The sequence below is a fragment of the Natrix helvetica genome, assembly GCF_964273705.1.
Source record: "Natrix helvetica genome assembly, chromosome: 2".
Classification (NCBI taxonomy): Eukaryota; Metazoa; Chordata; class Lepidosauria; order Squamata; family Natricidae; genus Natrix; species Natrix helvetica.
This window is the reverse complement of record NC_138552.1, coordinates 121,283,276-121,295,829: the sequence shown is the minus strand read 5'-3', so window position 1 is coordinate 121,295,829 and position 12,554 is coordinate 121,283,276. Positions and strand designations below refer to the sequence as shown.

At 41.3% G+C, this 12,554-nt stretch overlaps 1 protein-coding gene across 6 annotated transcripts; it reads left to right on the top strand.

Annotated features, from left to right (window-relative positions):
• The first annotated feature begins 2,019 nt into the window (after nucleotides 1–2,019).
• On the top strand, nucleotides 2,020–11,041 carry ABHD13 (abhydrolase domain containing 13). 6 transcript variants are annotated; one of them, XM_081943493.1, is made up of 3 exons: nucleotides 2,020–2,150; nucleotides 2,955–3,064; nucleotides 9,784–11,041. In XM_081943493.1, the coding sequence occupies exon 3, from the start codon at nucleotides 9,789–9,791 to the stop codon at nucleotides 10,830–10,832; it is 1,044 nt and encodes a 347-aa protein (XP_081799619.1). In that variant the 5' UTR covers nucleotides 2,020–2,150; nucleotides 2,955–3,064; nucleotides 9,784–9,788; the 3' UTR covers nucleotides 10,833–11,041. The 6 variants fall into 6 exon arrangements, with proteins under 6 accessions (XP_081799619.1, XP_081799623.1, XP_081799620.1 ...); XM_081943494.1 differs by having other exon boundaries at nucleotides 2,077–2,213; XM_081943495.1 differs by having other exon boundaries at nucleotides 2,101–2,240.
• The last annotated feature ends 1,513 nt before the right edge of the window (nucleotides 11,042–12,554 follow it).

Genomic DNA, 12,554 nt, shown 5'->3' with positions numbered 1-12,554 from the left:
GTAAGGCTTTTGATAAGGTAGACCATAACCTACTACTAGATAAAGTAGAAGAATGTGGGTTAGACAGCATCACCACCAGATGGATTCATAACTGGCTGACCAACCTCACTCAACATGTGGAACTGCATCTACATGGAGGGAAGTATGCAGTGGAGTACCCCAAGGCTCTGTTTTAGGCCCAGTACTCTTCAACATCTTCATCAATGATTTGGATGAGGGAATAAATGGGGAACTCATCAAATTTGCAGATGACACCAAGCTGGCAGGAATAGCCAACACTCCAGAAGATAGGCTTAAGATACAGAAGGATCTTGACAAACTTGAACATTGGGCACTATCTAATAAAATGAAATTCAATGGTGAAAAGAATAAGGTTCTACATTTAGGCAACAAAAACGGAATGCACAGGTACAGTATAGATGATACCTTGCTCAGTAGTAGTAACTGTGAAAGGGATCTTGGAGTCCTTGTGGACAACCATTTAAATATGAGCCAGCAGTGTGTAGCAGCTGCCAAAAAAGCCAACACAGTTCTAGGCTGCATCAACAGAGGGATAGAATCAAGATCACCTGAAGTGTTAATACCACTTTATAATGCTTTGGTAAGGCCACACTTGGAATAGTGCATTCAGTTCTGGTCACCACGATGTAGAAAAGATGTGGAGACTCTAGAAAGAGTGCAGAGAAGAGCAACAAAGATGATTAGGGGACTGGAGACTAAAACATATGAAGAACGGTTGCAGGAACTGGGTATGTCTAGTTTAATAGAAAGAAGGACTAGGGGAGACATGATAGCAGTCTTCCAATATCTCAGGGGTTGCCACAAAGAAGAGGGAGTCAAACTATTTTCCAAGGCACCTGGGGGTAGAACAAGAAGCAATGGGTGGAAACTAATCAAGGAGAGAAGCAACTTAGAACTGAGGAGAAACTTCCTGACAGTTAGAACAATTAATCAGTGGAACAGCTTGCCTCCAGAAGTTGTGAATGCCCCAACACTGGAAGTCTTTAAGAAGATGTTGGATAGCTATTTGTCTGAAACGGTATAGGATTTCCTGCTGAGGCAGGAGGTTGGACTAGAAGACCTCCAAGGTCCCTTCCAACTCTACTATTATATTGTATTGTAAATGTATCATCATGTGACTGCCCCCAATTTTACGATGGCTTGTGCAGCAGGTATTAGGCAAACATGGCCGTTTATTGAATGCTGCAGCCATTAAGCAAACCCATTGTTTGTGAGTATTCTTTGTCAGAAACCAGAAATAAAACCAGTTTTGCAAAAAAACATCCTCAGCCATGGTCATGTGACTGCAGGAAACTGCAAATCACCATAAATGCAAGCTGGTTGTCATGTGATCAATGAGGGTAGCCTTCAAAACTTTGAATCTGAAAGGATCTTTTGTAACTTCAAGCAATCGCTAAACAACCCAGTTGTAAATTCCTGTATATACCTATTCCTCACGCATAAACCTGGAATTTTAAGTGCCAAAGTACATCCAGGAAAAATAGATTCAGCTTATTCGTAGATGAATGTATCCACAAGTATATAAGGTTACATTTTAAAGTACCAGTGTATATGTTTACGAGTAAGTCCATCTGCAGATACTGCAAACAAACCTTGAACTTTTAACCCAAAAATTAACCACCCACAGAGAAACCAAATGTGAAAATTAAGCGAAACTTCAAATATTGCTTTATTGGTAGATGGCCTACCACCTACCAAAGTTTTTTATGCTACTTTGGTTAAAAATTTTAGTGTTGGCTTATTCACGAGTATATGTGATGTATATACCCACATGTATTCTCACCGGCAGATTACAAGCTACGATCAGGGAGAACCGCGGCCTATTAAAGCGCTACTTCCGGAACCTCACAGGAACGGTTCGAAAGTCGCCATAGAAACAGGAACGCTGGCCTGCACTCGAACCCCAGAAAGACTCCCCAACCCCGCTCTGGCCAATTTCTGCTGCGTTCACCAACTTGGTGCGCAGCGGTCTTTCAGTCGGTTCAAGACGATCCGTCCTCGTCACTCGTTGGCCGGAAGCACTTGTGACGTTGTCGATGATGTCCCGGAAGTGACGTCTGAGCGAGTCAAGCCTGGTCCAAGAGGAAGAAGGATGGGATGCAGAGTATCCCGTCACGGGCAGCGATGAGGTTGGTGTGTTGGGACTCCGCTGATTCGAGCAGAGGCCTGCGCGCTTAGCTAAGGAAGCGGAGGTGCGCCGCCGTCCTCTCCCCTTCGAGGTGGGGTGGGAGAACAGTCGGCTCAAAGCGTCCACGGCCTTGGGCGCCGCCAGGTCTATCGAGCGCTTCGCCTTCTGCCTCTCCCTTCGTGCCGCTGTGCGTTTCTCTCGAAAATCCCCTGGGTGGGCGCGAAAGGGCTGCCCATATGTACTGGTAGTTCTGGTGTCGAGGCTGGCAGATCTCTGAACTCTTTCGGAAAGGACATTTCACCGCGGCGTTCCGACATAGGGCTCGTCCTTAAATGACCCTTGATGGCTCGGACTTAAATAGTTTTGACTTTCTGGACTGCCCCGGATTGGGAAAGGTTGGCCCTAGTGAACTAATCTAATGCTGGGTTTAGGCTGTTTTACCCGAGCCTCTGTCTATTTGAATTGCTCCCAAGATTGTTTCTAAAAATTAGAGAGGGCTGTAAAGCACTATGAAGCGGTATATAAATCTAAGTGCTATTGCTAAGCCAAATATACGTTGGAAAATCGGACTGTCGATCTTTTGTAATATGTCAGGTTTGGCCTGACCACTGCAGTGGTTCGACTTCTAAAAGTGGATGACAGTGTAGTTCTTTCCAGTTGGCCACATTTTATGGCTTACTAAACAGTAACATAAAGCTTACTAAAATATTTAACTCTTTTAGTAGGATTTGTTAATTAACTAACAGATATAATAGTACAGTAATTGAAATAGTTACTGTTTGAACTTCTTTATTTTCTGTCCTAGCTCCATTTCTAAATCCTGTGGGAATTCTTTGTTATAAAACAGTTCCTGATCTAAAGTTGAAAAGAGATGGCTTATGTAAGAGATATTTTCTTCAAGAAGTTGCTCCTTAGGTATGAATGCATCAGCTGCCTTTTGTGTTTCTATTAGCATATACCATGTAGTTTCTCGGGTCAGTGCCAAAATCTATTGTTTACGTACATTACATTAGATTGCTAATAAATATCTTAGCTTATACCCAGAAATTATTTAGTTCTGCAAAAGTACTGGCTTTTTTCAGAAATACAATGGGCTTCCTTTAGAGCAGTGGTTCTCAACCTTCCCAATGCCGCGACCCTTTAATACAGTTCCTCATATTGTGGTGACCCCCAACCATAAAATTGGTGTCTTGGTTCTTAAGACCATCGAAAATATGTGTTTTCCGATGGTCTCAGGTGACCCCTGTGAAAGGGTCGTTCGACCCCCAAAGGGGTCCCGACCCACAGGTTGAGAACCACTGCTTTAGAGTATACAAACAAGCACACCAAAGCCTTTGTGATAATCATTTATATCACAAATGCATTATGAGTGAATTAAAGCAATTTGCACTATTGAAATACCACCAGTGGATATATACATTATAGTTGGGTTTCTTCCATGTTTTTGTGTGAAACATTGATTGCATGGGGCCAATTTAAACTATTTTCTCAATGCTATTATTGTAAAACATAGTGTATTATTCTTCTATATTATATAGAGCATGCCTAGATATTTCTTCAAAGAATTTGCACTAATGTAAACTTCAGAATACTACCATGATATTAAAAATAATGCTAAAATTAGGATTTATTTGATTACTTTAAGAACATATTTTTAAAGATTTTGTGGTAAAACAGATTGAAAGGCACACAAACAGTATTTCCAAGCAATAGCTTAACATTATGTGGAGAATCTGCAACAAATTTGATTTGAAACCTTAGACTTATGTACTATAATCCTACCCTATGGTAGGAGTGATTTTGTAACATTGTTTTATATAATACATTTAAAGTTAGTGTGATCCAGAAATCAATTTTTGTCTTGTAAAACAAGGTGGTCAGCTTGAAATAAATCAATTTCCAAAATGGTTTGTGAATCTGACTTGTTTATTTAGTATAAAGCTGAACATCAACTTAAAATTAAATATTCTAGAAATTGAGAACATGTGAGAAAGTAGGAAGGGTATCTTATCGTGTTTCCCCCAAAATACGACATGTCCTGAAATTAAGGCCATGCCAGATTTTTGCGGTGGGCAAAAATATAAACCCTCCCCCGAAAATAAGCCCTAGTGAAGGAGTAGGTTTAGCCAGAACAGGGGGCAGCCCTTCCTTTTCCCAGTCGCCTCAGGGCTTCTTGGCCCCTTAATTGGATCAGCTGGGCCACTCCGTTCACAAAACAGCTGATTTGTGGCTCTGCCTCCAGCAAACGCCAGTCGCTTTTGCAGCCAATTGCGGCTGCAAAAGAAGCCGGAGGCCAAGCAACACAACCCAAATGCCTCATGCCCTCCTTGCCTAACGGTGACAGTCACAGCTCGCAATTCCATCCACAGAACAGGAAAAGAAGACATGGAAATCAATACACCTGGAACATCGGAAGAAGCCATGCAAGGAAGTGCAGGAAATCTCCCCTCCCCCAACCTACAGATCATCCTTTCAAAGAGGAGTTTCACCAGGATGAAGGCGACACAAACGCCGCCTTCAGCCACCTCTTCGTCCTAGTGAAACTCCTCTTTGAAAGGACGATCTGCAGGTTGGGGAGGGGGGGAGTATTTCTTGCACTTCGGCAGCAGCCTCTCCTTGCAGGGCTTCTTTCGATGTCCCAAGTGTATGGATTTTAATGCCTACAGGAGGTCGCTTCTCACCTGCATATTCACATTGAAAGCTCGAAATGGGGCATTCTTGAAAATGGGGAGGGAGATATTCCTGCCTCTCCCCCTGTCCTGAAGGTCAGGACAGACTGAGAACAGGATAAGAGACGAAATCCCCCCTCCCCATTTTCAAGAGGTTTGAAAAATGCCCCATTCCAAGCCTTCACATTATCCAGGATTGCAGGATTGAAGGCATGCAGGAGAGAGGATTTTGTCTCTTATCCTGTTTTCAGTCTGTGACCTTCAGAACGGGGAGAGGCAGGAATATCCCCCTCCATATTTTCAAACGGTTTGCAAAATCGTTCCATTTCGAGCCTTCAGAATATTCCAGGATTGCAGGATTAAAGGCTCGGAATGAGGCATTTTTGCAAACAGCTTGAAAATGGGGAGGGGAGATTCTCCTTCCTCTTACCCTGTTCTGAAGCTCAACACAATCCCCTCCCTTTTTCCTGGCAATCGTTCTTTCCTTGGGATCTCAGCGCAGACGCACATCCCCCAAATGCTCTATCCGAAGCCTTCTCTGCGTCTGTGCAGAGCTCCCAAGGAAAGGGTGGTGTGTATGTGTGTGTGAGAAAGAGATCCCTACCCCCCACCCCCAAGGCAGCCACATCCCTCCACTAACCTGCTTTCCTGCTCCATTCTCCACTGCCACGTGCAGGGCAAGAAAAGTAGTTTGTGGGACTACTTCCAACTACGCGAGATCTTTTTTTTTCTTTTTCGAGAACTTGGAAGGTATTTTCTGGGTTTTTTTTACCATAGGCACACAGTCTACTTTTCTTGTCCTGCACATAGAGTGGAGAATGGAGCTGGAAAGCAAGTTAGTGAAGGGATGTGGCTTCCTTGGAGGGTGTGTGTATGTGTGTGTGTGTGTGTGTGTGTGTTCGTTCTGCCAGGAAGAGCCCCCCCCCCCCCCGCGAGGCCACAGCAGCACAGTCAGCTGTTCGGTAACGAGCAAGCAGGGCAAGCGAAGGCCAGGATGCAAGGAGAACTTGGGTCATTGTGGCCGCAGGCAAGCAGGTGGTGGGATGGAGAGGGTGGGGCTGGTGTGCTTGCTGCTTCCTGCACCTGCAAAATAATAAGCCCTCCCCCTTTAATAAGCCCAAGGCCATATCTTGTGGGTCAAAAAATATAAGACCCTGTCTTATTTTTGGGGAAACATGGTATTCCCATCTATGTTTTTGAGTCTCTCTCTTTCTTTTTTTTTGAGTTTAATTTTCAGAGAACAGCTAAATGATTCTCATCATGCTGCAAGTTAAACACATCAGGCTTAACAGCTGAAAAAATGATGAAATCTGGAGAATAGTTTGTTTAAAAATCTAGATTCTTTGTCACTCATTACTGGTAATCTTATCTCTTCATCACGTATTATTACCAAGGAACAAATATAGGATAAGCAACACTTAAACATATATTTTGCAGGGCTGGAATAAGGACAAGAATCAACAGCTATGATTATTTTTTTTAAAGAGTGAAGAAAAACCAGAACTAAAATATTACTGTAAAATTAATATTACTGTTGTAGTTGTTCAGTTCCAAGATTAAAGCATAGATGGATAATAAATAGATAAAGTAGTGTCAATGAAATCAGACATGTAAAATTCTGTGACTGCAACCAGTTTATAATAGTTTGAAATAAGACTGAAATACTATTACTTTTAATGTGCAAAGTTATCATGTACAAGTTTTTTCCCCTTGGCAATCTTGATTACCATATTTATTAGAAATCTGATTTAAAAAATTAAATCTAAGAATACCAAATGAGAAGGTAGTACTTCTGAGAGGCAGTTTAATTATTCTTTGCACAAAACCATCATTATGCTTTTAAGTACCAACCCTGTAGGATATTTCAAATTCATGGGTGCTGATATAATGTTTCCAGATTCCTGAATGATGAGATGTTTGTGATATTTTCCTCAAGTCATTTTTGGTATGTCATTAGACTAAAGCATTTGTGCATCTAAACTATTTTTTCTGTATATGACATTGGCTAAAGTTTGTGTGATTCAAAATGAAAGCACATCAGTGCAGTTCCTGGGTCTCTGATCCAGCTGCAATCTATTCCAATACTATTGTTGATGGTCCCTCAACTGTAAGCACCTGATTTGAGGGATATAAGGATACTGCAGCTAAAATGGCCATCTGATTCTGAAACAGATCATTCATCGAATTTCTATATCACCCTAAGTCAAGGAGGGTCAAACTGGTGGCCTGCAGGCTGGATGCATCATGTGCAGGTCACACCCACCCCTGCGAATGGGAAAAATGTCATGTGATGTGGCGAGTTTGACACCCATGAGCTAAGTGATTCTAGGTAGTTTACAATATAAACCTGAAGCTGCAAATGGGCTGGATGAGACAGGAAACTGCTGCATTCTACTCATCCTATTTTGCATCAAGCCATTATCTGGTTGTAGACTTTATTGGTAGCCTTGGAAGTTTTTTTTCCAGCAGCTTTTATCAAAATTAGAGTATATAGATTTGGCCATAATATGTTATGCATAATTATTATGCTAGTATTGGTATTACTGGATGATAATGATTATTTTTTAAAAAATTGAATCCTACAGGTTCAGCACTTATTAAGCTTCTACTGAAGAACCTTACTAATCTATTTAAAAATGTTAATTAATGTGTTGCTGTTCAACCTAGAAGGCTGCTAAAACAGCTTATGTGTTAATTGAAGTCAGTAAATATCCTCCGGCCTATAGTTTAAAATGATGCAACACAAATGGAATGTTAAGGAAAAGGATGAAAATATGAATACCTAAGCTTAATATGAAATCTTGTGTCATCAAAATTAGTCATTTTATCATCTGCATATTGATTTGACTCAAAGTTAGAAATTTTACCTCAGAAATATAGCAAGTAAGATTGTAACATAATCATTTACCAAGCATCAGTAAAGATGTTTTCATTTTTCAAGGAACCATCACTTTTGGGAGAACACATGGCTTTGTGAAAGTTTTAAAAATAGAAAAGAGTGTTAGTTAGCTTACATATTTTAGAAAGATAATACAACTTTTGTCACCCCAAGTTTGTAAAAGAGGTTTTCCGTATAGAATTTTTTAAAAAATCATGCAAATATTTGCTGGCCTAGAAATCTGCCCTACAAAGCTAGCAGGGTTGATTTTCCATGACTTATCCATTTCTACATTTATATGTTTAATAGTCTAGAGTATAGTGTTGCATAAAAGTGAGGAGTCAGCTGCTACCTAAACACATGTCAAGTAGGATTTTGAGTTCCCACAGCTGCTTTCTTGATAAATGAAATAGCTAGGTATATGTATATATTTTATTATTTGTTTGTGTTGCCCATAATTTATTAAAGGAGCCACAATTTCTAGATTAGCACAGCATACTAAAGAAATTAGTTTCTAAATTACACTTAATGCAGCATTCAGCACTTAGTCATAATGTAAAATATTTTATTTTGTTTAAAGTATTATATTGACCCAACCAATGTGGGGTTTTGGTAGAAGACAATAACCAACCTATTACAAAAATATGGCCTTCGTCTGCAATTGAATACTTCTTACATGAGCTGTGATGTTATCCTGATTCTTCACTTGCATTCCTTTGTCCTACAACACTTTGTGATCTCAGCCATTGTGCATCTTGTATCTCACATCTAAGGCCAAAGTTGATCCTTTCTTTTACCTTCAAGTAATACATTAGAAAAGTCTGTGATACCTATTCTATCTCTTTCCATGTATTTGGTTGCACCATCCTACATTCACATTTAAATAATTTGTGGAATAGGGATGGTACTTTGCATCAGTGGTGGGTTGCAGGCAGTACACCCCGGTACGGGCGTACCAGAGCCAGTCCGGAGCACCAGGTGCTGTTCTGTTACAGTGCTCCGCAGGGCCCACCTGCCCACCCGAGCTCCTTACCTGTGTTTTAAAGCTTCTGTGCTGCCACGCACATGCATGGCGCGTACAGCGTCTGCGTGACTCTCCGTGGAGCAGCTGGAGCATCACAGACCATTGCGGAGGTGCTAAGACGCATGTGCGCGCTGCGCGCGTCCATGAGGATGCCGCCATCCCCGTTCCAACCATACCGGTTGGAACGGGATTTGAAACCCACCACTGCTTTGCATGTAGTACAAACATTGCACCTGTCTGTGTCTCATTAAAGGAGTCAAGGCTACTCATGTCTTTGTGGAAGCACTTCAAACCCAAAGCATTAAACTGTCCTGCTTTCTCCACTTAATATATTTTATGTTCCAGCTCGCAATTCCTTTGAAAATTTGTAGACGCCATAATTTTGTAATAAGATTGTCTCTTTGGTAATCCATCTGTTCAATCTTTAGAATAGCGTGTGGTGCTGAAGGAACAATAGGAGGGGAATTAGTAAAAATCAGCTGTCTCAATTGTAGAATTATTTTCAATTAAAGCATAGCCAAAGAAAGGCCATCATTTCTTGAGATTGTATGATAGGCAATGAAATTTCCTTTCTTGCTTCATTTTAGGGCAAAACCAATATTGAACACAACACTGCCCTTATACACTAAGTAATGGCTCTGAGTTGCCATGAGTTTTAATTGCTGCTGCCAGCTGGTATGTCTGTACATGGATTTGAATGATAGAATTTTAATTAAATCTAATTAAATTGGGTTTCTCTTTTGGGGTGAATGGGGGAAGAAAACAAATTTAATTTGCTTTAATTTAGAAGACACCAGTCAAACCTAAGGAGAGACCTTCCTTACCTCTATTTTCTCTGTCTTTTATTTATGAATTTTTAAATTAGTTTAATTTTCTTATTAATTTGTTAATTAATACACATTTCAAGTGCCTTAGATGAGACACTTATTTTGTTTTATTTTTCAAAAACATTGCTCGGTTACCAGAGCAATCTAATTTTTCTGACATATTATGCTTAGCATTTGTTTTGCTTTACTTTTTTTGTTCATGTTGTTTTAAGCTTAAGTGTATTTTCTTCTTTCAGGATTCATGTGGACTAGAGATTCATTGGCTACTATAATGGAAAAATCATGGATGCTTTGGACTTCCATTGAAAAATGGCTGCTTGCTTTGGTGTCATGGTCCTGTGGTGTCTGCCGTATTTCTCTCTTACCTTTGATAGTGACTTTTCATTTGTACGGTGGCCTGATTTTACCTCTGTTAATATTTGTATCTATCACAGGTATATTATATAAATTCCAGGATGTGTTGCTTTATTTCCCTGAGCAACCCTCTACATCAAGACTCTATGTTCCCATGCCTACTGGCATCCCACATGAGAATATATTTATCAAAACCAAAGATGGTGTGTTGCTCAACCTAATTCTTCTCAGATTCACAGGTGATAATTCCTCATATTCTCCTACTATCATTTATTTTCATGGGAATGCAGGCAACATTGGGCATCGACTACCAAATGCTTTATTGATGCTGGTAAACCTGAAAGTAAATTTATTATTGGTTGACTATAGAGGCTATGGGAAGAGTGAAGGAGAAGCAAGTGAGAATGGCATCTATTTAGATTCTGAGGCTGTTCTAGACTATGTGATGACTAGATCAGATCTTGACAAGACAAAAATTTTTCTTTTTGGCCGTTCATTGGGGGGAGCAGTTGCTATTCACCTAGCCTCTGAAAATTCTCATAGGATTTCTGCAATCTTGGTGGAGAATACATTCCTTAGTATCCCACATATGGCCAGCACTCTGTTTTCTTTTTTCCCTATGAGGTACCTTCCTTTATGGTGCTATAAGAACAAGTTCCTGTCTTATAGAAAAATATGTCAGTGCAGGATGCCTTCACTGTTCATTTCTGGACTTGCTGACCAATTGATTCCTCCAGTTATGATGAAGCAACTTTACGAACTTTCCCCTGCTCGGACTAAAAGATTGGCAATATTTCCAGATGGAACTCATAATGACACTTGGCAATGCCAAGGCTACTTTACTGCACTCGAACAGTTTATCAAAGAAGTTCTAAAAAGCCATTCGCCTGAAGAAATGGCAAAAATGACATCTAATGTAACAATAATATAATTGTAATTCCAGTCTGTCTTTCTGATACAACTGCACTGTACCTGGATTTGTGGGAAGTGATCATTAATTACCATTTTTAAAATGTGTATTCTGCATGTATTTATCTTTAAAAAGTGAAATTAAACATGGAGGTATCTACTGATTTATGATCCAACATAGTTTTTACACTGCATTGTAAACAAATAAAACTTCTATTTGTTTTAATAAAATGTTTTTTTTTATTTAGGAAAAGACATTTTAACACATTTGTTGCTCAGTGTTGTGTTCTGAATTGAGGGAAGAATAAAGCAGTTCAGTATAGTGTGTATGTTAGCTCCATGGACAAACATGGTTTGCCAAATATATCTGGCAATCTGTTTTCAGAGAACCATAGACAGCTAGATATAGATTAGTCTGTTACTAAAATTAATCTGTATTTTCAACCCCTGCTCCTGCTTGGTTAAGGCCTCATCCTTGCAATGGTGAATGCTTCCTTGAGAGAGGATAGTCCTTCCAACTCCGGAAGAGATAAGAGCACCTCAAAAAAACCACTGCTGGATCTCTGTGATTTGGACAATTTTCATCCTGTCTCCAGGCTTTTCTTAGAAAAAATGGAGAATACGATGAGACTACATTTACATTTTACATTTATTAGACTTATAAACCGCCCCCTCTCCCCGAAGGGACTCGGGGCGGTGTACAGACAGAAATAAAATGCACTATAAACAACAGAAATACAAAACCCCAGAAAGACAAATTAAACAAAAAGTCTGTACAATGATCATAAAATTAGCTAATAATTAAAACCAATTAAAATACCCCAAAGTTTAAAATTTAAAATACCAGCCAGGAGGGTCGGGATTAGATTATGATTATGATTGGGCCAGGCCAGCTAATTGGAACAGGTGGGTCTTGAGTTTCTTACGGAAGGAGCGGAGATCAGCAGTAATTCTAATATCGGGGGGGGAGGTCGTTCCAGAGGGTTGGGCCCATCACAGAGAAGGCCCTACTCCTGGGCACCGCCCGCCGGCATTGCTTAGCGGATGGTTCCCGGAGGAGTCCCTCTCTGTGAGAGCGAATTGGTCACAGGGATGTGTGGGGTAGGATGTGATCCCGCAGATAACTAGGTCGTGAGCCATGGAGCGCTTTAAAGGTGATAATCAACACCTTGAAACGCACCCGAAAAGCCACAAGTAGCCAGTGCAGCTCGCGCAGGAGCGGTGTTATATGGGAGTACCTAGTACTCCCCATAATTGCCCGCGTGGCTGCATTCTGGACCAACTGCAGCCTTCGGGTGCATCTCAAGGGGAGCCCCATGTAGAGAGCATTGCAGTAGTCCAGACGGGACGTCACCAGGGCATGAGTGACTGTGCGAAGGGCGTCCCGATCCAGTAGGGGGCGCAATTGGCGCACCAGGCGAACCTGGTGGAACGCCCCCCTAGCCACGGCCGTCACATGGTCATCCAGCGACAGCCGGGTATCTAGGAGGACGCCCAAATTGCGCGCCCTGTCCACGGGGGGCAGTTGTTCGCCCCCAATGGCCAGAGACTGGCCACTGGCTGAAGCGGGGCGCCGGTAACCACAGACACTCCGTCTTGGAAGGGTTGAGCTTGAGTCTGTTGTCTCCCATCCAGACCCGTACGGCCTCCAGACACCGGGACATCACCTCGACGGCTTCGTTGGGGTGGTTCGGGGTAGAGATGTATAACTGAGTATCATCGGCATACAGATGATACTCAACCC

Coding starts and splice junctions, on each gene's coding strand:
- ABHD13 (XM_081943493.1), top strand. CDS start 9,789: ATGTGGACTAGAGATTCATTGGCTACTATAATGGAAAAATCATGGATG.